This window comes from Ochlerotatus camptorhynchus, unplaced genomic scaffold, assembly GCF_037179485.1.
Source record: "Ochlerotatus camptorhynchus isolate MF236.1 unplaced genomic scaffold, CSIRO-AGI_Acam_v1.1 ptg000184l, whole genome shotgun sequence".
Taxonomy (NCBI): Eukaryota; Metazoa; Arthropoda; class Insecta; order Diptera; family Culicidae; genus Ochlerotatus; species Ochlerotatus camptorhynchus.
In genome coordinates, this window is record NW_027040674.1 from 18,046 (window position 1) to 44,049 (window position 26,004).

Genomic DNA, 26,004 nt, shown 5'->3' on the forward strand with positions numbered 1-26,004 from the left:
TCTGTGACATGAAAAGTTTTCAAGGTTCTAAAATTATCAATTATTTTCAAAAGGCCGGAAATCAGACATCAAACAACTTTTGAGATAGCAAAAAAAAATCATGTACCTAAAACGGGGTATCTTTGATAATGCGTGCTTTTGTTTAGGATTCTCACTGGAAACATTTTGGAAACTTATCACATCTCATACTTAATTTTTGGTTCCTATCCATACTATCGAAAAGTTTATAATACAGAGCTGGATTATGGAATATTCCAGGTTTAAAGAGAAATATTCGAGCTACTAGACCTAATTTTTTAATTAATAGAATTCGATTATACTAGTTCCCAATTCACATGTGTGGTCCTACACACTTAGTTTTTTCTACCAAGCTCGTCTGTGAAAATCTTGGCAAAAAAAGTTTTGCTGAGATCTCAGCAAACATTTCATTTGTTTGCTGAGATTCAGCTAAGCATTATCCAAAACTCAGCAATCAAATATCACTTTTGCTGAGATCTCAGCAAAACTTTTTTTGCCGAGATTTGCACAGCCGAGCTGGGTAGAAAAAACTAAGCGTTTAGCGTTTATGATCACAAAAATGATCATAACTTCCTCAAATTTCAACCGATTTTCCCATTCATATCTCATTTTCTTAGCTTTTTAGCTGGCTTCAAGGTACAACCACTACAAACATTTTTAGTGTGTTTTTTAAATCCAATTTTTCTTGGTAAAATTCAAAGATTTTAAAAAATCAACAAACTAGTAATTAACAACAAACACCACTAATCTCACTGACAAATGGTGTTTAGCTGATCAAATTTTCTCAATTCTGGCGTTAACATAGTTGATATAGTTTCATTACAGCCGGAGATATGTGTATTTTAGTAAAATTTCATTTTCAGTTGTATCTCGAAAACTATCCTACTGCGATTTTCCATGACTTCGCACGATTTTACGTAGGAAACATGGGTCAAACATTGAAGTTCTTTTTTATTTACTTTTATTTGTGAGCTAGTGTTATTATGTGATTTATAGGTATAAAAAATATGGTATGGATCAAATTAAATTCCCTGTTGCTTCCTGTTTTTTCCGGTTGTTACCGATTCCCGGTTTTCCCGGTTCAGTGGCCACCCTGCATTCAAGCTATGTTATCAACCGCCATTGTTGCAGTTAATCTTTCAAACAATTTTATCTTGTTGCTTGCCGTTACTCATATCCCATTATTATTTGGCTCGTATGTGGTATTTAGTTATGAAAATGACATTTTTGACACAGCAAAAAAAAAATGCTGCGCTGCCGGTGGTGCCCATCTTGGCAAAAAATCTAAGTGTGTGGGAGCCCACTTTTGCACATCCACTCCCAGCCGCTAGCCACTCGCATTTCACCCCACTCTATGACCAGCTTCAGTTGTGGGGTCCTCCTGGCCATATTTCATTTCTTTCGTCCATATAGTTTTGGGTGGTGATTTTTTGACCGGAAGTCTTGCCGGTTGGTAGAATGTTGGTCACTAACTCCCTTGACAGAGCTGTGGACATTGTGGCATTTCGAAGACTGAAATTCCGTCACATCTCAAACAAGTCCAGTTGCTCGTCCTGGGTCGCTTAGTCAAGTATTCATGACTGCCCATTACAGCCAGATTGGAAATGATGGCCATTTAGTTACCAGCGACCAACAACCCGACCGGTAGTTGGCAGCGTGTTCATACGGTACATCGTTTTTACTTCTACTTTTATCAATATCAGTAAATAGAACATCGTCTACTGACACATTCAGTATGTGTTTCAAAATCAAAATCAACAAATTTGCAAAAAAAAACCGGGATTATATAAGATTCACATTTAAAATAACAACAAAAACAAAAACTACACACTACTAAAAATCATGGTGAACTCAGCACATATACACTAACACATTAACCTCAATTATTACTTATAAATAAACCTTAATATGGAGTTTACATCTGTGCTAATTTGCTAGCGCTGTTCTAAAAAGTAGCCAGCATAATGTAAACAGGGCGTAAGCATCTACCAGCATGAAATTTCAGGAACAACTGAAATTCGTGCTTCTTGGTTGAGCTGGCTAAGCTACTAGCATAACTAGCATATGTGTGAACAGCCCATTAATGAGAAACCTTAAAAATCTTATCAACTGTTTGTTTTACTTATTATTATTATGTAAGCAATCACCAAACCTTTTTTATTTCAGCAACCCACATATTCATGGGAAACATATGGGTCATTGAAAATAATTGTTCATGAGTACCTGGCTATAATGTTACATTCGAATTGCAGGTCGTGAGGTTGTCTTCCAATGTCGTGATGAGGGTGCCATTCGGGCCAAGGTCAGATGGACTCGCGCAAACGGAGCACCACTCCCGGCTGGATCGCGTGATGTGAACGGTCGATTGGAAATACCTAACATTAGAGTATGTTGTACAATTGGTTTATCTTGCAGGTTCTGAGACTTGAAAATTATTTCCTCTTCTTTTTCCAGTTTGACCATAATGGTGATTACGTTTGCGAGGCTGTCGGATACCCCAAATCAACTCCAGGCAGCAGCAAAACTGTGCATTTGATCGTTGAAAGATGTGAGTATTACTGTTTCGATATTTTTCAGACGGATATAAATGATGATGTTAATTTTAACCACCGGAATGCAGCATGGAGGATCAAGTATAGAAAAAATCGCAATAGTTTTATCAAGTATGGTACGGTACCGCATATAGGGTTTGAATTTTTTGGACTAGGTAAAGTTTGACTACGTGGGGTTACATATTTTTCTTGCTAGATAATTGATGTCACCATTCTTTTCACGCTTCTGATGAATAAAATGATGGTCAGTAAAAAAAAACTTGCTAATGATATAATTATAATTTGCTTAAATACTGGATCACAAATAAAGAAAAGACATTCTTTATGCTGTGGAAGTGTTTGTATTGTTTCGATGCCGATCGTCACGGCCGTTGGATATTTTTATCAGTCGATGTTTCTTTGTGAGGTCAAATGGATGACGTTATCAAGTTTCCAAATTAAAATAAGAGGTTTTGTTGCCATCTTTCAAAAAATCTCGTGGGAAAGCCTGGGATTTAATCTACAAAGTTACATAAAGAGTTTCACTATAAGTCAATGTGGTGAACGAATCAAAAAAAGGATTTATCCGATAAGATACCTACATCCAAAATTAAAACAGTGGATCAAGTGTGCCCACTCTCAGCTACATAAGAATTAATTTTATGTTGTACTATATGTTGATTACCGCAACTAGCTGCAGACTATTATTTAGAATTCCATCTAAAACAATTTCCAACGCAGTTCGAAAAAAAAAATACTCAAGTTTCTGTTAATTATGAAATCATGTAAGTTTGTAAGCCACACATTTCCTAGATTGAACGTTTACATTCCATTCAAACCTTTTTGCTGTAAAATGAACTTGCAATTAAATTTTGCATAAAGAGCTGAATTGGACACGTGTTTAAAGATTTTAATCTGTAATTTTGAATTATTCAAAATAAAGCCAACATGGGGCCTACTGAACGTCTAAATAGTAAAAGCACGGCATTCCATCCAAGAGGTAGTAGATTCGATTCCCAGTTCGGTCGAGGAACTTTTAGGGCTGGAAATTAATCGACTTTTCTGAGTATAGAATGCCAGAATACTAGTTTGGTATTCATGGTCAGGAATGCAAGGTGTATTTAGAATGACTCTTCAATGAGATCGGCGAAATTTCTTCGCATGTCTTCACCGCCACTTTTAAAATATGCTGGCTGTGGAAGGTATTCAATATTTTGAGTTGATATAACTGGTGGATGGTGCTTCTTAGAAGGCAAGGGTAATTCGTAGAAGGTAAGAGAACATCATTTGATTTCAGAGAGCTTCGAAAAAGCTCAATGAACTGGCCAAATTTAAAGAAACTTCATAGATCTTTGTGAACTTAGTACAAGTACAAGTACAACACCCTTCAGCTTAAACCCCATATTTTATTATTATTTTTAAAGGTACATTTACTTGTCGATTATTTGCTTAATTAAACATTATTTGTACAATTGTATCAGACACCAACTTCAAAGATGAAATTCAATTCGTCTTCATTGATCCTATCATTATGGAACATGCATAAATGACGTAGCATATGAGTGGGAGGGCGGGGGATTTCAAAAGATGTGACCAGCTATGTATGAGGTATAGCTAAATACGTTACGATGTGGAAGGGGGGTTTAAAATTTGTCAAAAATATGCCACGTCATTGCTGGATGATCCCATACAACTTTGAATCAAGGTATTGTAGTGTAGGTGTTCCAGTAATAGTTATGTACCTATAGTTGCCGTTTATGCCAAAATAATGGTGGAAAATCAAATTAACCCTGTGTAGCAATCAAATCCGTTTCCCATTTAATTCGCAAACATCTCGTCTCCTGCCGATCATGTGTATTTTGCTTCTCAGTATTTTCTCATTTTTCCAAAAATAATTATAAAAGTAGCTACCAAATTCAAATAGAAATACAAATGCATATCATCATTGGTCCGTGAACGACTGAATACAGTTTTGCATTAATCAAACGTTTGTTTGTTAAATTTTTTAAAGTAGATAATCTGCAGAGCAAATCAAAGGCCCTTCTTTCTGCATGACCTCCTACTTGGGTGTAAAATAATGAGATTAATATACCAATTATAAACTTCAAACGGAGGATTCATGCGCGTGATCTTCTTTTATTAGGCCATAGTTAAAACACAGACACATATTCATTCGGACATTATTTCAGATTATCCTGCGGAACGCCCTCCATCAGCATGTTCCGTTACACAAGCTACTTGCATGAACGGTGATTGCATTGCCAAGTCTCAAATTTGCGACGGGAACTTTGACTGTACGGACGGTTCGGACGAAACGGCGTGCAGTAAATCTCAACGCTGTGAGCCAAACGAGTTCAAATGCCGCAACAATAAATGCATCCTGAAAACATGGCGCTGTGATGGTGAGTCTGACTGCGGAGATGACTCTGATGAAGAGAATTGTGCTACCTTACCACCAGATGCCGCCTGTCGTTATGACGAGTTCCAATGCAGAAGCGGCCAATGCATTCCGAAATCTTTCCAATGTGACTCACACCCGGACTGCCTAGACAAGTCGGACGAAATCGGTTGCAGTAAGCATAATGTTCTGTGTTTGTCATAAACAAAGCATTAATCATTTGTCTCTTAACAGTGGCACCATCGGTAATCCAACCACCTCCACCTTCGCTAACTATTCCTGCCGGTGGAATCCTGAACATTACTTGCCGTGCAACTGGCATTCCTATTCCACTCATCGTATGGCGCCTCAACTGGGGTCATGTTCCGGACAAGTGTAACTCGGTCAGTGACAACGGCTTCGGAGTGCTTACCTGTAACGACATGCAGGTAATCGATTCTGGTGCCTACTCTTGTGAAATCATCAACTCAATGGGAACACACTTCGTGTCGCCTGATGCAATTGTCACTGTTACTGGCAACGATACTATTTGCCAATCGGGTTACTTCAACAGCAAAGCTAGGTATCCCAGCGAATGTATCCACTGTTTCTGCTTCGGAGTGTCCAATCAATGCAAAAGTGCTGATCTCTTCACATACGCCGTGAGTTTATTCCAAATCGTTCAGTATTGTGTAACATTAATTGATTTTTTTTATAATAGCTACGACCACCAGTCACCTCTCTCACCATTGTCGGCGTAGAGGGGCCTTGGACTGGACAGCGTCAAATAGCTGAGGGCGAATTCAGTAACCATGATCTAGCCGTAACCAGACACGGCGTTCAGTTAAGGTTGGCGAATATTGTGCCTGGCAGACAGATCCCGTACTATTCTCTTCCTATTGAATACAAGGGAAATCAACTTAAATCCTACGGAGGATCTGTTCGATATACTGTAGAGTATGATGGTACCGGTAACCCTAATACTGCTCCCGACATGATCCTTAAGGTGAATTATTTTGATTGGTTTATCATTATCACTGTTGCTGTAACGATGGCATTATCTTTTAGGGAAATGGTATCGTGCTTCTCTACAATCACAACGCACCGTTCTATCCGGACGAAAGAAATCAGGTTACAGCGTCGTTCTTACCCGGAGTATGGCGCAAAGAAGACGGTACTATGGCTAGTCGTGAGGACATCATGATGGTTTTGGCAAATGTTGAAAGTCTACTCATCAAAATGCTGTACGTTGAAGGAGTTGAGCGAAATATTGAGTTGCTGGATATCTCAATGGATTCGGCAGCCAATCAGAACCTTGGATTAGGTTCCGCTACCTTGGTAGAGGAGTGCAGATGTCCACCAGGATACAGAGGACTTTCATGTGAGAATTGTGATTATGGATATGATCGACACAGCAGTGGCTCTTGGTTGGGACGATGTGTTCCGAAAGCTCAAGAGTGCCGCCCAGGATACTACGGAGATCCCAATCGGGGTATTCCTTGTCAGGCATGCCCTTGCCCAGTATCAGGAGACAAGTCCAGAGCAAGAACTTGCAGTCTTGATAGTCGTAACAATGTAGTTTGCAACTGCGACCGAGCCTACACTGGCGACAGATGCCAACAATGTGCTGCAGGCTACGTGGGCAACCCAATGGGCGATGGATGTTTCCCAGCGCCTGTTTCTAATTGCAATCCAGAAGGTACACAACGAGCACTACCTGACGGTAGATGTGTCTGCAAGATTGGAGTTACTGGACTGTACTGTGATCGGTGCATGGCAGAACACTTCTTCATGCACGAGAAAGGCTGCGTTGATTGCTTTTGTATGGGAGTCTCCAGAACATGCACCAGCACCAGCTTGTACAGAGATACGCTGCAAGCTGCCTTCAATGATGGTCGTTCAGGATTTTCTCTCATATCTGACTACACCAATCCGGAAATCGTTGCTTCTAACTTGCCAGCATTGAGCCGCGAGATTGTTTATCGAAACTTCGGTACTAGCGATGACACCTTCTACTGGAGACTTCCTGCCAAGTAAGATTGAAACGTGCAATATTGTTTCGAACATAACTTCATTTGCAATTTACACAGATTTTTGGGCAATAAATTAACAACATACGGAGGCTTCCTAAACTATACGCTACGTTACACACCCCATTCTTCCGGAGGTGCTTCGAGAAATAATTCGCCAGACGTTGTGCTGCACAGTGTAAGTATTTTGAGTTCTTCATGCCAAATTTAATACGAGCTCGTCGCTATATTATCATTGAAGTCTTTCGATCTCACACCACATTATGGATCATTAAATTAGTTAATGTGCTATAAATATTCACAATACCCTCCTTGAAATCGTCCTCAGAATCTCTTCTTAGAGCTCTCTAAAGATGATTACAGGATCAACCTTAAAATTCTCCATAGTTTTCCTTTGAGATTTAGCTCAAAACTTCGTTGAAAATATCCATGAAACATTCCTCAAATCTTCTCTTTCTTATTTTTTCTAAATACAAAATCATGTAAATTTAGGTGCTCTGACACTGACATATACGAGCGTAAATTTTGACAGACGCAAAATTCCGCTCAATCAAACATACTTTTCGTCAAGCAACGAACTTTTCAGTCTCGGAGCACTTAATGTTACATGTTTGTTTACGTCTCATCCATTATGTGAAAGATGGATTCCGTCACGAGCAAAATTGGTTATTTCTAAGTGTCTACCTTTCGTATCATCCTCAGAATGCAAGTTGGATTCTCCATCTTTTCATGGTATTCTACTTCACCTTCACCTTCACCTAAGCACCTTGGAGTTCTCCTTAGAATTTACTTTCAGTTCTCCTCACTAATCATTTAAAAAATCTCCTCAAATTTACTTTGTTGTTTTAATCAGAACTCTCTTTGAGTTCTGTTTGGAATTGCCTTGGAATGCTCAACAGAATTCTCTTGTAAATTTACTTTGAATCCTACTCAGGATCACAATACCCTTGGAATTCTACTCAGAACTACCTTGGAATTTTATTATATTTCACCTGGAGTCTGGAGTTCCTAAGAACTAATTTGAAATTAACCCTCAGATTTAGCTTTCCTAAAAAATCATCCTCTAAATTCCCTTGAAATTATTCCTAAAGATCCTTGGATATGATCATCAAATCCCTAAATCATGTCCGATTGGTGTAGCCACGAAAATAACAATGGTCACCGGATACTGGAGATATTCCGGATGGCTTGTCTAACTAGCTAAATTTATGCAGAGATTTTCTATAGGATGCCGGATAAAAATCTATTTTAGTGAATACACAGAAATAAGAACCATTTCCAAAGCGAAAGATATGCCAAGAACTAAATTCGGCCTATGATCAACCTAGATATGGTAATTTCCCTGGAATTGTTTCTGATGGAAGGTTCTGAATGCGGTCAGATCTTTTAATCACTCAAAACATGCCGTGCGACAGCTCTTTCTTCATATTTTTTTTATCAATATCGATAGACTTTACACATTAGCTGCTCTCGGAACCTCCGGCATGCACCCGGGAGAACCTGTATCAGGGGCAATTGATCTTTTAATCCCTCAAAACATGCCGTGCGACAGCTCTTTCTTCATATTTTCTTCATAAATAGGCTTTCCATAAACTTCAAATGAAACCTTGACCACATTGAGCGCTCTTGGAGCCACGGCATACTCCCTGTACCAAAACAAGCCTTGCGATAGCTCTTTCTTCGTGGTTTTTCATCAATAGGCTTTCAATAGACTTTAAATGGATCATTTATCACATTGGCCGCTCTCGGAACCACTGGAATGCCCCGGGGGGAAATGTAGCAGAAAAAAACTGGAAGTTTACACCAAACCATGCCGTGCGAAAGATCTCTCTTCATGTTGTTTCATGAATAGGCTTACCATAAACATCAAATGGATCATTGGCCTGATTGGTTGCTCTCGGAACCTCCGACACTTTAAAGTTGATCAAAAAATTGCCTATCCTAGTTATTTTGAGTATCTCCTGTACCACCACTAGTTGAAGACTGTGTCAATTGCTTTTTTAAATTGTCGTTTAACATATAGTTTTAGAAAAAATTGAACTTTTTTTCGCTCTAAATGTTTGTAGTTTTTAAATGAAATCAATACTTTAGACTTGATAAACCGTTTTCTGTGAAAGAATAACAAAATCTCTGCGCAACAAAAATAGCCATTGATCCTCTACCATTTCTGTCAATGTTTCCATTTTGAAAATTGAATAGAATAGTTAGCAGTTTTGATGCTATAATGTTTAAAATAACACATAATTTGGGATTTTTTATGCAACAAGGTCATCTAGGGTGAATGAATGCCCATAGCGAACAATTATGAAAAGTTTCATGTAAATCTAAAAGGGTACAATCTGATCAATTCGTCAGTTGTCTTGAAAATGCTTCACTTCTTACGGTGTCTACATTATTATAAAAAATCAGTATCGCTGAAACACCCCCCAAACGAAATCTTAAGTGCTCCTCATTTGTTTAGACCCTCCTATAGAACATGTTCATACTAGTCTCATATCAAAGGGGGCTGTAAGCTTTTTTAGTAGGTGTTTCAGCGATATTATTTTTTTTTTTTAATAATGTTTTTCTTCCAAAGATACCGTGCTCTAGTCAAAATTATGAATTATGTCTGAGGCAAAGTTGAAGAACAAAATGAAGTCTTTAAAGGCAAAATGGTGAGGAAAAATTTGAATTATGGCGGATAGAACATCCCAAAAAGTTTGATCTGATTCGTCACGTGGAACTTCTCTATTTTCATATTGGGGAAAGGTCGGCTTCGGCAATGCCTTAACCTATTATCGTCAGGGGAGTAAATAAAGTCCTAGAGCGCTCAAATTCGGAAAATAGATGCTTTGAAACACAATGTATCCACATGCAAAAATTGAGCTCTAAAGGACGTTGTTTACCCCCTGACGATAATAGGTTAAGGTATTGCCGAAGCCGACCTTTCCCCTATATGAAAATAGAGAAGTTACAGACTTTACCCCTAGCTCATGCCTCATAGATGCAAATTGATTCAATTTGATGGTAGATACTGAAACAGCTATTTGCAATCATTTTATGACAATTAGATTATTTGTTGCGGCAGATTGTATGATTTTTATTAAATTTTCATCGGATTTGTTTAACAGACTTTATAATTTTGTTATCTCTTTTTATTTTTATTCATCCACGCCATTCTCAAAAAGTTAGGTAATTATATTCAAATTTATTTATTTTTTTTCGTTGAGAGCTGAGGTCCTACACTTTTACTTCGTGGTTAACATGAAAGCTCATGCGAACATTCTTTATAATGGATTTTGGGGACATCAAGCGATAACTTTGTGAAATCATCTATTTTCTTATAGGGCAACAAAATCAAATTACATCACTATCGAACTGATGGAAGTATATCACCAATCGGATCCAGTACCTATGCCGTCCCTGTGTTGGAAGATTTCTGGCAGAATTATGAAGACGGAAACAAAGCCTCTCGCCCGTATCTCCTGATGGCACTGGCAAATGTGAGCGACATTTTCATCAAGGCCACCTACAATACGGTCTCCAATGAAGCTGCGCTATCACATGTTAGCTTAGATATAGCATCAGAACACAATAATGGCTTGGCAACCCGGGCATGGCCTGTTGAGCAGTGTCAGTGTGTCGAAGGACATATCGGTCTATCCTGTGAGGATTGTGAACCTGGATATTATAAGGGAGACGGTGGATTGTACCTTGGACTGTGCGAGAAATGCGAATGCAACGGCCATTCGGATGAATGTGATGCAGTTACCGGCGATTGCCTCAATTGCCGACACAACACATACGGTAATGATTGCGAATACTGTCAACCGCCATTTGTAGGAAACGCCACTGGTGGAACGGCTTATGATTGCACACTCGATAGACCGACGGACCATGTCAACTGTCAACATTGCGATCAAAGAGGTTCTACAGGCAGATGCGAAGACCGCTGTGAATGCAAGCGTCTGGTTGAGGGATATCGTTGCGATCAATGCCGCGAAGGATCATTTGATTTGAACGCTAACAACATCGATGGATGCCGGGAATGCTTCTGTTCTGGAGTAACCAAATCATGCAGTAAATCTCGTCTGTTCCGTGAAGACTTACCATTATTCATCACCGGAGAAGAAGAGTTTACTCTAACAAACCGAGATGGACAAGTGCTAAGTTCAGATGGATTTGACGTAGCCCCGCAAATGAATGAAATCAGTTACAACTTTAGAGATAGAAACACATACTACTGGAGTTTGCCAGAACGATTGTTAGGAAACCAAATCCTTTCGTATGGAGCGAATTTAACCATCGCACAATCCACTGTTGGCTCTGAGCCAAAGCCCGATCAAGATATTATTCTGATCGGCAACGGACTGAAAGTGTTCTGGTCTAGACCACACTACGAGGACGGAGTAAGTACAGACTGACAAACTTGTTGTAACCAAAATTCGACTAGCTAACACTTTATTTACGAAAACAGGTCTATTCCGTCCCATTATTGGAAAGTTACTGGACTGTACTCGGACCGAGAGGTCCTTACAAAGCCAGCAGAAACGATCTTTTGACCGTGCTTTCCAAACTGGATCATATTTTGGTCCGTGCAACAGTACGCGATTACACAACCAGATCGTCAATCAGCGACATTGCACTGGGAACCGCAGTGTCACAGCACACTGATCTAGGACCTGCCGATGAGATCGAAGTGTGTCGCTGTCCTCCAGGATACCGCGGAACCAGTTGCGAGGTATGAGTAGCATATTCTAAATAATTTTATCAACATGTGTTGATCCGATTTCCTTTGTAGCTTTGTGACGATCTTCATTATAAGGATGTGTTTGATCGCTCTGCTGGCATGACCGGAGTATGCAAGCCATGTCCGTGCAACAATGCCGACTCCTGTGAAATCAATAGCCGAGGAGATGTAGTATGCAAGTGTCTACCAGGATTTACTGGCCCAAGCTGTGATAGCCGTAAGTATATACTCAACTCAATTTGACACTCCAAGTTTCCAGAAATTATTTTTAAACGCACTTTATTAATTAATAATGAATCACATGTGTCATTACATGCACTAATTTTTAGCACTTTAAGGCACTTGAGTTCAGTTTGGTAAGAACTATTCTATGCGAATTAATATTTATCGATTTTTTTTTTCGACGATATTCAGCAGTCCAAGACACTCATTTTCATTTGTATCATCTTTTATTTTCATATAACATTACTCACATTCTAGCACCACTCGATTCTCTCTTAAATCCACCCGAACATAAAATAGGTCGAAAGATCAATTGCTCTGACTACGCCATCGTGTTCTACAATCAAAGTGGCAGCTACGATCGCTATCAAATTCACGATGACAAAGGCGTAGAAATTGGAATCATTTATAAGATAAAGCGATCAAACACAGGTTGTTGTTGCATATTCCGCTACCTTTAAACTTTAAACTTCAGACTATCTGGCTTCATCAACACTATCTCTACTGTGAACGTGTCCTGTGAAAATGTCCGTCGAGAAAATGTTTGCTGTACACATGCGCTTTAAATATTAAATTAAGTATAATAGGGCGAATGTCCTCAATGTTGGCCTAAGTGTCCCAAATATAGGGCACATGTATATATTCAGAATTAGGTCGTTTTAGGACAACGTTTCATTAGCAAATGAAAATAGCCATTTATAACTTTAGATCTAGGAACCAAAAAATAATAGAACTTTCTTCTTTCCCCTTTAATTTGAATTGGCTGACTACCAATAATGCTGTGACGATTCATTCTATTCAGATTCCTGTAAATAGTTACATGAGCAATATAAATTGTTAATGTCAGTGCGTTGATGAAATCACACAACAATTTCTAATATTTTACGCTCCTTGAAGCTTCTCAAGCATTAAGAACTATCTCGCAACGCACTTTAAAAGATTAAAATAAACTTAAAACGCCAGAATCATTCTGAAAATAATAGCACTGCTACAAAAAGTTGTCATAGCCTTGACCCTCCAGGGAATCGTTAAAGACACCGTTAAAGTAAACTCATTTCTAAAAAATCGTCCTTTTCAAAAGTTAATTAAATGAGTTCAATAAAAAAGACCTTCGCCGCAGATGAAAGAAAGTTTTGCATTTCAAATGCAAATAAAAATCCAACTGCGCCATTTTTAGACATACATATTTGAACCTTTATAACTTTCCAACAAAAAGAGATAGCAACTAAGTTACTTGTGCAAAAATCATAAGTTTAGGGTCACCATCAAAAAACATGCAAATGTGTTTTGTGCATATCTCTATTATTTTAAGTTCAATTTTTGTTCTCCTTAGGACATTTTAAGGAATTGAATGAATCTCTCATTTCGTACATGAATGGCTCAATTTATTATTTAATTCATCTAAAGTTACAACATTTAAAAAAAATTCCACTGAATAATCATGACTCATTTGCTCAGAATTGAGTCGGACAAATTTTAAAATTATAGTGGTGGTAGAACCCTAATTCAATACCCAACGGGCTCCAGTTGAGAAAATATGGTGGAATTTTTTTGAAAATATTTGAATCATGAAAATATGTATTCAAGTCATTACTCAAAATTTTGGGGCATCCTAAAAAAAACATGAAATTTATTTTTGTTCATATCTTTGCTGTTTTCCGTCCGATTTTAGATTTGCGGTAAGTGGCTTAACATATTTTTTTAAGTAACATTTTACCTTAACTTACAACAGTCAAACCCCATTTTTTTTTGATCGGGGACTTAAATAAATATTCTTATAAATTAAATAGTTTATAAATTTTCCTCCATTTTTTCAAAAGCATCGGGGTATAAAATAAGGGTTCTACTACTACTTTAATTTCAAAATTTGGCCAACCCAATTCTGAGATAATCAACCATGATTCTTCAGAGTAAATTTTGAAAAGTGTTGTAACTTTGGAAGAATTTTTAGTGAAAATTGTATTGTACCTATCAAGAAAGCTATATTCCATACCTTTCAAATGACCTATACATCGTTTTTTTTTTTTTTTTTTTTTTTTTTTATTAATTTATTTGATAAGACTTAACCGAATTAACTTTACAGAGCCGAGGATTCTTGGTCACTATACAATACATCTTAAAACTATAGTCAAAAGGTACAACACAATAAACACTTTATCTTCCGCTATCCAAAAAGCCTCCTCCATCAGAACTGGAGCCGCTTCTAGTAGTTTCATTGTATGGCAAATTGTTGTGCGCCAACGAGGGTCAGAGCGCGTCCATTGCAGCAATGGACGCAAAACGTGGTCAGCACTCACACACTTATCACGAAACGGTTGATTTCCAAAGTCGACGACGCATCGACCGAAAGAACTGCTGATGAAGAACAATGAGGAGGACCACACAATGGTTGCTGCCGAGAAAACAGACGATCGCGTAGCACACATCGAGAGTGGCCTGCTTTTGTCGACAGCCGAGTGAACACTGAGCTTTTTTAAATTATTCTTGCATTAAACACTATTAACAGAACTTTTAACGTCGTTTTGAAGTTGGACGGCTGTTTCTAAGACAAATTTATCATTTAATGTTGTTGCTGTTTTTAGCGCTTCAAAGCCGTTTTGACATTTTGCAGGTCATTTTGGCGTTTTATGGTAGATATTTTAGGAGATTTTAAACAGTTTCGGCGAGTTGTTTGCGTTTAAGGCTGCGTAATTTTAGCGATTAAAGATCCTTTTAGCGCTCGAAGAATGTTTAAGCTATTTAAGTGTTTTTTTTTTAATATTTGTTAAGATCATTTTGTGTCTACTTAGCTGTATCATTGATTGAGAAGTATGGTAGCATATTAATTCAATTTCCTGTGCAACGCCGGGGGCAACTGATATAAAATAGTTATTTGTACCAAAATTAATTGATGTAACATTGCCTGACATTTCTGGCACAGGCATAACCCGGAAAACTCCATTTTTTTTTTGACTCAGAAGTCATTTAAATGTGGAATTAAGGAATCAAAAGAAAACAGAAATCGAGTGTGGATAGTTAGTTCTATTCAGATCTAAGGGAAAGTAGGACAAGATGGCCATAAGGGGCAAGGCGGCCACCCTGGTATATGGGCATCAAAACACGTTACAAAAATATTCCTAGTATAGGGAATGATTAATAACAATGCAAAACACTAACAATCCCAAAGAATACCTTAAGAATAAAAGAAATGCCATCTTGCTCCATATGGTAATCTTTCCCACAATCTCCTATATTTCAATACAGTACAACTGTTTGTTCTAAGTCTTTATTGTAGAGAGTTTTTCGTCTCTTTAGATTTACAGCTGTTGTTATTCTCGTTACTAAAACGATTCCAAAATGGTTTCACCAATTGACTCGCTTTATGTTTGCTTCTCTACCCTCGATGTCCCATGCTCTATAAACAAAATTGCTTTCACGTACATCCACTACTGAATGATTCTGTGGCATTAGGTTGCCATTTGGTGGTATCTGGATGGCTTCGGTTTAAACAATGAGCATCCAAAACGGGAACAAACTATGCAGTTCACACAAGATGTATAAAATTATTGATTCGAAAGAACCACTGATATCTCAAAGTAGGAAAAATCTGCTATGATAAATCATAAACTAGAAAAGATATCAGATCAACATTAGCTTAGGTTAGTAATTTAATAAATAAGTATTGGCATTGTGGTTTTAAGTGCAGAACCTTGATATTCTTGTCATGATCAAACCTGGATTTTTTTTAATATACGGAATTATGAACATTTTTTGAAGTTTCAGAAGGAGATGCTGAAAAAAATGCCAGCTGATGCATATTGTTGCACAGCATATCCAATCGTTTTGAGCCTTATGACCCGTTTTGCCTAATAACCTTGCCCTAGCTCACTGTATTCATCACTGTCATTTACCAATCGGATTCCAAGCCAAGCAAAACCTTCCATTCAAAATTGCTAAGGGCACGTTAGTTAGTTAGCGTCTTACGGAGTCCAAATTAAGCATATTTCCACATTTCTCTGTTGGTAACATTTTCGGCTATCACCAGTGAGGCCAAACACACGGACTCGTCAACAACATCGATTTCATTGATTCATTTTTCATGAGCTTCCTTCTCATATATTACGTCTTCGATGGGTTAATGAGTCCAATCTGCATGGCTTCAGCCTTCAATCTTTTAATTTTGATAAGCTTCCCGAGCAAAGTCTGAGATCAAATGGAAATCTTAATTTGATGTTGTGATTTCGCTGATAATGATTACTCAGGTTGCTGTCATTTTGGTCGTTTTAACGGTTAAAATATCAAAATTGAGAGCAAAAAAATCTTCCTGTGACATCATATTGAAAACTATTTCTGCTATCAGTGAGAGCAAACTAAAAACTAAATTTGATATAATTTTTTCCTGTTGATAACAAAACAAGTATTCAATTTGATGTTATGCTAAGGCAATGAAAACAAACCCGCAACAACATATTTTTGAAGAGCAAATGTACAGCAAAATAAAAACAAAATTTGGTATCAAATTTGTGAATTGCGAAACTGAAATCAAATTATGATTTCAGTTTGATGTTGATATCAAAACTTGATTTCAATTTGCTCTCATTTTGATGCTGGACTTTGCTCGGGTTTCAAATAAACATAAGTTCAAAAATCTTTCTAACATAAACATAAGTTTAAAAATCTTTTGCAGTATAGTATATGCAGTACTTTTTATGGTATTTTATGTTTTTTCATTTCCTTTTTTGATTAAAATTTGCCTTTTTTCTTCAACTTTTTCTCAGATGTAATTTCGATTAGATGAGCCGTATTCATGCTATGATTTATTGACAAATATCGAATACACCATTTTGAGAAATTAGGCCAAAATTCAAAATAGTCGAATTCCAGCACATACCAGCGAACAGTTATGCGAAGTTTTATGGAATTCTCAGAAGTAAAATCTGAAATTCGTTTATTTTCTCGCTATTTGACGTGGATTTGCTCTGTGATGAAATTGATGCTGTTACAGTAATGACGCGATTTTGTCAGCCCCCTTTTTCAATGTTTTTTAATGTTTTGCAAAAGCCATGGGTTTTTTAATCAAAGTATACCTTAAACATCTATCTTAAAGATGAATGAGAAAGATTTGGAATTACGGTTATGTTAAATTATTGAAAGATAAATGTCTGATGCGTGGAAGGGCTGACAAAATCAGTTCATTACTGTATCAGGCAGATATTTAGCCAACAATTTACAATATATTGTCATTTTTTCGCATTTAAATCTCTTGAATTGCTACCGAACTATGACTAGCCTCATAGCAATCATATTAACTTCGACACCATTTCGACAACTAAAATCAGTAGTAATATCCATCCAAATTTTAAACCTTTTACGCGACCCCTAAACTTTAATCAACTCTTTGAGTCATTAATCAAACTGGAAAGGGCCTGCAAAGTTAGCAAATACTTTTTGCTAAATGAAGCGCCCTAGTGACAGGTAGTATTTGCGGATGTTTTGAAGAACCTGCCTGATTGCAAAAAAAAAACTGGTTTGTGGTAGCGCGGGCACCCATGAATCCTGCCTAGTAAGTATTGCCCGACGAACTCTCTTACTCTGGATGATAGACAGAGCCATAGTGTTTGGTAGAGAGCCTTGTAGGCGGCAATCAATAGTGTGACCACGCTGTAATTGCAGCAATCTAACTTGTCATCCTTTTTGTAGATTGTTTCTCCTCCTCCCAAATCATGGTAATTACCCTGTGCTTCACCACTGTATTTACTATAATAACTCGCTTGGTAGTTGGAAAACACCAGTAGCTTTAACGTATACCTGAGCGTGCATGAGCGAAGCGGAGTTAGATTTTAATTGGTATGAGAGAGACAACTAGTGCTTTTCTCTCTCTCTCTCCCTACACTGAGACAAAAGAATTTCATTGAGTTGCCTTATTAAAAATAATGTTGACAATCTATCTATATATATAAAAATGAATTTCTGTTTGTCTGTCTGTCTGTCTGTCTGTCTGACCCTTATAGACTCGGAAACTACTGAACCGATTGGCGTGAAAATTTGTATACAGGGGTTTTTGGGACCGTGGAAGGTTCTTATGATGGTTCGAGACCCCTCCCCCTTCTTTAAGGGGGGGCTCCCATACAAATGAAACAGGAATTTCAGCATAACTCGAGAACTAATCAAGCAAATGGAACCAAATTAGGCCTGTGGGGGCGAGTGTGGGGGTATAAGGAGATAATCATAGGGGGTAGCCCCTTAGATAATAGGGGGGGGGGGCTACGTACAATATAGCATGCTTTTTTTTTAAATCGGCGCATAAACTCAAGCTAATATTGAATCCCGAGCAATACCGGGCACACTCAGCTAGTAAAATAATAAATCGGAGCAGACGGGAACCGAACCATGGCCGCTTGGGAGCTACCTGATTTTACACGAAAATCATTCATAAGTCACGCTTATGAAATGCATATGAATTGTTTATAAGACGAGCCTTATGAAATTCTTAAGTCTATTTGCCTCAGCCTTATTACCAACACAAATCTCGCCCCGCGTGTGCCAATACCGTTCACGTCTGAATACAGCTTTATTGTTTTTCAAGCGATTTTTTCCTTCTCGACATCATGTAGGTTTGGGATTGGGAACCTATCTTCTTCTGCGAGTACTACGTCATAGTACTTGCTTCCACCGTGCAAACTCGTGCGTAGGCAGATTTCCGTCTAGTTAGGTCTCCGCTTGCAGCACATATGTATTGAACTTATCGTTAACGCAGTACAGTTGTTCCTTCCCTTTGCAGTCTTCCTGTTGGCGTTTCATGCTTCTTCCTCCGAAAAACAAACCTTTTCTGTTCCTAGTTTGTCCGCAAAGCTCCTCATTTGCTCGAGTGCGAAGCTGCAACATTCTCACCCTTCTTCTCGCGTTCTTCTTCTTCTTCATTCCTTTATTTAACGTCGGTCTTTGTTCCGCAATCTAGTGCCAATCAACGACGGACATCGTTTACCATCCATTGACGGCTTCCACACCTTCGTAGGATATCGCACCCATTCAACACACATCGGCCGGAACCACTTCCGAAGGAAGACGTGACCAGAGATTATTATGCCTCAGAAATATCCCATCGACCTCGGCTGGGATTGAACTCAGACCCATAGGGGTGTTTCTCCTCCACTAGTTGCTTGCATTCATTGACAACCCAGACATCTGTCGAAAATTATGCGAACTAAAAAAAAACACATGGAATTATATAATCTACCTTCTTTTGTTCTTTTTCATGAAAACAACCGTTTCATATTTTAACTAAACTTTTCACTACTCTTAAACCGTTAGTACTTCGATTCATCCAAGACTTCAGTCCACTCGCTATAATGATTGATGTTTCCTCTTACCATCTTCAAAAAGTATTCCTCATCAATAGACTGTTACCCTCTTTCGTTTAGTTCAGATGTCTATAAAGTGAACCTCCCATTAATCGATATCAAAAGGATCATCGAAGCGTGGAATATCAAATCGTGTGATTCCTGTCACGATTACAACCACTACACAACTAACCGTCCAAAGCTTTAAGAATTTTTGATCCGACAGGAATCATACTTGTGAATATGTAGAAAGGCTTCATGGTATAACTGCTGTATTCAACGTATCGATACGGAGCGATTTTACTCTCTTACCTCGGTTATGTGCTAAGGTACCATCCATGAATGACGTAGCATGTTTTTTTACCAATTTTAAACCCCCTCCCTCATCGTAGCGTATTTTGCTATACTTAATACATGGCTGAAACACCCCCCTCATATGCTACGTCATTTATGTATGTTACGTAAAACCAATATTTCCACCTCCACATTAGCATTAAAACAATCAATCAATGTTGTTTATACAACATAATCGTATATTCACTTCAATAAGCTTCCTAGATATGCCACCTAACAGAGATTTAATTATTTATTACTACTAATGATCTCTTCGAAGTAACTAACAGTCCTGAGCCCATTGCATAAAATCGCCATTCTAATCTATTATATTCCAATGAACACAGGATATACCGACATTCCTACGCCTCCACTCCGTCCATCGCCACCTCCAGTCATCGAGGTTGTTGTGGCATCGCCGACCATCCACATCGTAGAGGTCGGACGTAATATTCAGTTAGGATGTACAGCACGGTATACTGTATCTAAGGTAAAATATTATTTAATGAAGAAGCATATTCAAGTAGTAACGTAAGACCCGATATTTCAGCGACCTATCGAAGTACGATGGGACAGAGTAGGGGGACGAATGCCGGAATCGGCCTACACTGAAAGTGGCACCCTCATCATTACCAATGTACAAATCTCCGACAGCGGTGTTTATGTATGTCAAGCGGGCAGTGGACCGGATACTGCCTATCAGCAGGTTACTGTTTCCGTGGAAGGTCTGTAGAAATTTTGTTGTAGACATTTTATTGAAATCTCATTTCTTCGGATTGTTTTTCATCAGGAGGTTCACCTCAGCGTAAACCAGAGGTGACCATTTCTCCAGATTATATCAACCTCGAAGAATACCGCTCAGCTGACGTAACTTGCTCGGGAACCGGCTTCCCAACACCTGTGATTACCTGGGAACGAATGGACAATCATCCACTTTCCTCGAATGTGATCATTGAGTATGGATTGCTGCGCTTCAACTCACTCCGAAAATCAGATGAAGGCACTTACCGCTGTTCAGCTCGCAACGACATAGGCGAATCGGATAAGATCCTCCAGGTCTATGTGCGTGAATCAAGACCAACCCAGCCTACGCAAGAGACTGTACAGATTAACCCGGACAATTATGAAGGCCGATCTGGAGAACAGATCACACTGACATGTGTGTGCCAACCGATTGGTCAAATCAAATGGGCCAAGACAGGAGAACCTAGTCTACCGAGAAACAGCTATGTTCAGAACGAATTGCTCATCATCGATCACGCTACAGTAGATAATTCTGGTCAATATACTTGTACTGCAATCTTCCCCAGCGGCCGTGAACGCACTTCCTACGTGGACGTTATAATTACACCAATGAGACCAGATTTGTGCGTGCCTGAAAGTCGGTTTTCAAGTTGCATCATTGAATGATCCATGCAATTTTACTTACAGAACTGCGCCCCGTGTGAAACCTCTGGACAACAAGCATTTGGTCACTCAAGGAGCAGACTATAGCATAACCTGTGAAGCTAGCGGAAATCCACATCCTACAGTTAAATGGACATTGGTGAGAGAGGAGAAACATGATAATAGCATTAGCTACTCAACTCATTTATTCCTCCTTCCACACTACAGAGCGGTAAACCATATGCCAATAATGTGCAACAAAACGGTAACGTTCTGAGAATACTGAATGCCCAACCATCCAACGGTGGTGTATACATCTGTGTCGCCGAAAACAGTGAAGGAATGGATCGGTCATACACAGTTGTTGATATAGATCGTAAGTGCTATTGTTACTTTATCCTGATATAATAACCTAAAAGAACATAAGATCACTGCTGATCTATATTGAATGTATTAAATGTCGGATCTTCTTTTTGAATGCCTATCAGTAATTGATGAGAACGGTAAATTTAACATAACAAAGTTAACTAAATGTACTTTTTCAGTGATTACACAGTTTAATGAAAACTAGTTGTTTTCATCAACTTTCAGAACAACTAACACATGTTATTTTACATATATTGTTTTCACTAGGACGCGAAGCTCCAGTTTTGGAACTCTATCCTACCGAACCACAGGTAATCAAGGTTGGCGAATCCACTCGATTGTCTTGTCGCGCTACAGCCGGTGTTCCATACCCAACGCTCACTTGGGTGCGCAGAGATCGAAGGCCTCTATCTACCAGAATCACCCAGGACTACCCAGGAGTGATCACGTAAGTAGCGAAGTGGGGTGTTTCAATCTCACATGTATTGAATTTGTTTTTATTTTAAAACATACAGGTTGCGTGAGGTTACACTGGAAGATGCTGGTGAGTATGAATGTAGAGCCGAGAACAATGCTGGTTCAACGTCTCTCACAGCCTCAGTCGACGTTCAGCTGGCTCCGATTATCACCATTTCTCCAGCTGTTGAAGAATATAAACTGTACGAAGGGGATGAGTTGAGTATACAATGTTCGGCCAGAGGCAAACCAGAGCCTACGGTCGTTATAAAACCACCTCAACATCACGAAGTAGACGGTAGACATTTATCGCGCTATGAAGGACTTGGATCAGCCAACATTCACATATTCCAAGCCGAGACCAAACACTCCGGAACCTACGAGTGCGTAGCATCTAGTCCAGCAGGCACTGATTCACGATTCATCACCATCCAAGTGCAAGAGAAACGTGGAGACCTAGGACCGTACGACACCGATAGAGATACGCATCCGCGTCCGGGACCATCAGGCTCGGACAGAGATACGCATCCGCGTCCACCCTATTACGACCGTCCGCAAAAACATACCTATAGAGCCATCCTGGGTGAACGATCTGAACTCGTTTGTAACGAGGCATCGAGAGGTTCACGTACCGAATGGAGACGTTCTGATGGACGCCGACTACCCGCTGGATCAGTCCTCCGTGATGGTCACTTGATCATCGAAAACACTGGTCATGATGCTATCGGAATGTACGATTGCATTGCCCACGATATTGCCCCAGCTCCTACTACCATTGTGCAAATCATGCTCGAGGTCGTTGAACCACCACGTATTTCCTTCAGCCCAGTGATGCCAATGATTGTGCGGTCTGGAGAAACGGTAACTATTATTTGCAACGCTACCGGCGAACAGCCAATCCATATCAGATGGCACGGCGAAGATAGGCAGCATTTACCGGACAGGATACGAGTCAGTGGGCAGTATCTGCAGTTCACGCAAATCACACAGGAAGATGCAGGGCGGTATTATTGCTCGGCCACCAATCGTCAAGGAAATGTCACCAAAGTGGCAGAAGTGATAGTGAACAGTAAGTAGATTTTTGACGCAGGACTACGTCTTTGTGGAATATATTGGGGTGCAAATGAATAGTTTGCCAATAGGGGGAGCCTATACTCACTGCTATAATGTTCCTGAAGGAGGTGCTAGTAGTATACTCGCTATATAGTAGCTCAGAATACTGCCCAGGTGAAAAGACATCGATTTTGGGCTGTTCACCATAACATGGCAGCACATTCGTTTGTATTTATCTCAATCATTCACATTGCTCTCGGATTCTACCTCCTACACTGACCAATATCACATATTCCCGTTATGTATAAGTTTAATAAATTTGGGCTATAAGAAAATCCAATGAAGACACTATGATTGAAAATGTGTCAGGAAAATGCAATATGTATATCTGATACATTTACAATGCTGATAAGTTTATAACTTTTATATGATCGTCATATGATAAGTGAAATCCATAAAATTATACGAATTAACTGAAATGGATTTAAAACCCATAAGCATAAGCTTCTTTTTTTTTTCTACAATACAATGTCATAAATCAATATAATTAAAATGTATATGAAAACCACAAGAAATCTATTTCTTGTTTTAATACATACATTTTATGGATTCTAAAAATAAATCAAAAAATAAACAACAGGGCAGTGGGAGCTTTCGCAATTGCGTCTTTTTTATTATAGCTGATTTGGGATTCGATCCAAACCTATTTGATAAGTGATGCTATCGCTTGATTCCACTGGGCCACAGCTGACTTTGACGAGATTAAGCTCGTTCAAGTCCCATGAAATTATAACAACTCTCCCGACATGGAAGTTTTGCTAGAGTGAAGAAAAATAGCACTGAAAAATGTATGTTCCGCTTCGGTGGTATCGTTTGTTAAAAACTTACTTACTACCCTGTGTGCAATAAAACAACCAACATGAATTGATGGAACTGGTTCATGATGTTCTAGTACTATTGCTAGAATCTGTATAAGCCGTGAAGAAGGCTTACAATTAGAATCTTTTTTTTTTTTTTCTTTGGTTTGTTTTTTCCGTCGATCTTGTTTTCCGTGCTGAGCACCAATGCTACCGACGTGCCAGGAAGGCAGCTCCCACACCTGGACCCTACCTATCAACCCATCAACTCATGAACCGGGGACCAACGGTTTTACTTCCCATCCGAAGGAAGGCGTGATCAGAGATGTTATGCTTCAGAACTGGTATTGAACCCAGGCCTGCTAGGGTGAGAGGTAATCACGCTTACCACTACACCACCGGCGCCGTTACAATTAGAATCTTAACATAGTAAATATTGCAGTAGAATCGTTTTTTTAAATCTTAATACATTATTCATTACATTATTATTATTGTTAGCAATATGTTGTTGGACAAACAATTTTGCATTAAATTTGTATCCCGTTCAAGGAGTGAACGATAACATCATTGAAAATTATTTCAATAATGCCTGCATCACAATCATACAAGATGTATTATATTGGGAGTAATATTCGAACCAAAAACATGCCGAAAATTGCTGTTGGTTTTCGTAAAAGCTAAAATTATATGACTATCTAATGATTGGGGCCTCCCTTAGCTCAGTTTATAAAGGCGCAGCTACAAAGCTAGACCATGCTAGAGGTGGCTGGGTTCGATTCTAGGTCTAGGAATTTTACGGGTTGGAAAATTTCTCTACTTCCCTGGGCATAGAGTATGATGATACTTGCCACACAATTATACTAATGTAAAAATGGTACAGGCATCGAAAGCTCTCAATTATTAACTGTGGAAGTGCATCTTGAAAATTAAGTTGAGAGCACGCAATAAGCTAAAATGCTATAAACGATAAGCTTGAAATGCGAAAAAGAAGAAGAACTAACTAACTCTTTTTTTTTCTTGTTTCAAGATCATCCGCGGTGGACAAAGCCGAGTCTTTTCACCATCAACAAGGCATAAAAAGTAGCAGGACTAAAATGTGTTCCTTTGATTACTGAAAAATACTGTTCCCTAGTTTGAAGTAACGGAATCGGTGGTAGATCTTACATCCCTTAATGTACCACGAAAATGTGATCTACTCACGTTACGGAGCAACTACTACTGTATAGTGGAAATTTTATGTACTAAGTATGTGAAATTACGATAGACATCATTCCGTATCACAGACGCAGTTTTCAACTGATAATCCATTGGAATCTATCAATATTCACATAGAATAAATAAACCTTCTTACATTCCTATGTTATAAGATGGATCCAATAAACCATACATGCCGATTTGTTTCAGTGTACTGATCTCATAGAAGAATGGTAGTAAAAATTAAAGGAAATATGTTCTTTTGATTTGAAAAGCAATGTTTTTCAAAATAATTAGGAAATGTGCAGTGGGAATAAATATTAATATCTAGGGTAATTTTCCAATCGTTGCACAGCTAAGCACGTGCTCTTTGTTAATTTGTGATTTTACGAGATTGATAACGTTTTTGATGTAGGAATTAATCAAAAAAATACGCGAAGCATTTCTTTGAAGCTTTGAAATTCTATTATTGCACACTGTATCTAATTATTGCGCACCCATAAAATATGGCTAAATGCATCTTGGAATGACATTTTTCAGCAAAACTAATTATTCAGTGATTCTTTTAGATGAATAAACATAATTTATATAACCCACGGTATATTGTATTTACAATATCACTTATTTTATTGATTTTATTAAACCGGTCAATAATGCAAGCAAAATATCCTCCAAATGTGCTTCTTTTTTATATAGGCTATTTAGCTTTAGACGTTATCCCATAGACAATAATGCAGAAGGTGATCCAATTATTGAACATTATTATTTTCTCTGTAAATTTTCTCTGTAAATTTTACATGGCTAATCGTTCAATAAAAGAATAACCAACATTTTCCTGTAAAGATTATTTAATTTAACCTTTGAGGATTATTAGCTGAAAGATTAAGAAACCGCCTGAAATCATAAGCACAAAATTAAAAATATTTAAAACATGTTTTATCACAATATTTCTAATACTGAGTTTCTGAGTTTTGTCAACAATTGATCACTGATTAGCATGTCACCATGAGCGGTAAACATCATAGTCATGGATAAATGCTGTACAGTAAACAATGTGAAGTGTCCAACAATTGGGTGGTGTGCAACAATTGGCAAATTACCCTATATATAAATGAATAGTCGTTAATGTGGGG

General features: G+C 38.4%; 1 protein-coding gene across 11 annotated transcripts in view; it reads left to right on the forward strand.

Annotated features, from left to right (window-relative positions):
- Positions 1–26,004, forward strand: part of trol (terribly reduced optic lobes) — a 67,535-nt gene that overhangs the window by 17,940 nt on the left and 23,591 nt on the right. For 9 of the 11 annotated variants that reach the window (XM_065223070.1, XM_065223081.1, XM_065223071.1 and 6 more), the window contains 18 exons: positions 2,271–2,404; positions 2,473–2,566; positions 4,739–5,122; positions 5,182–5,588; positions 5,648–5,932; positions 5,995–6,959; positions 7,017–7,134; positions 10,283–11,344; positions 11,413–11,676; positions 11,737–11,902; positions 12,166–12,339; positions 19,907–20,049; positions 20,110–20,284; positions 20,350–20,926; positions 20,991–21,105; positions 21,174–21,321; positions 21,579–21,759; positions 21,827–22,836. In XM_065223070.1, the coding sequence (XP_065079142.1) occupies positions 2,271–2,404; positions 2,473–2,566; positions 4,739–5,122; positions 5,182–5,588; positions 5,648–5,932; positions 5,995–6,959; positions 7,017–7,134; positions 10,283–11,344; positions 11,413–11,676; positions 11,737–11,902; positions 12,166–12,339; positions 19,907–20,049; positions 20,110–20,284; positions 20,350–20,926; positions 20,991–21,105; positions 21,174–21,321; positions 21,579–21,759; positions 21,827–22,836 (6,402 nt within the window). The remainder of the gene's footprint in view (positions 1–2,270; positions 2,405–2,472; positions 2,567–4,738; positions 5,123–5,181; positions 5,589–5,647; positions 5,933–5,994; positions 6,960–7,016; positions 7,135–10,282; positions 11,345–11,412; positions 11,677–11,736; positions 11,903–12,165; positions 12,340–19,906; positions 20,050–20,109; positions 20,285–20,349; positions 20,927–20,990; positions 21,106–21,173; positions 21,322–21,578; positions 21,760–21,826; positions 22,837–26,004) is intronic. The other 2 variants (XM_065223072.1, XM_065223078.1) reach the window with 2 other exon arrangements.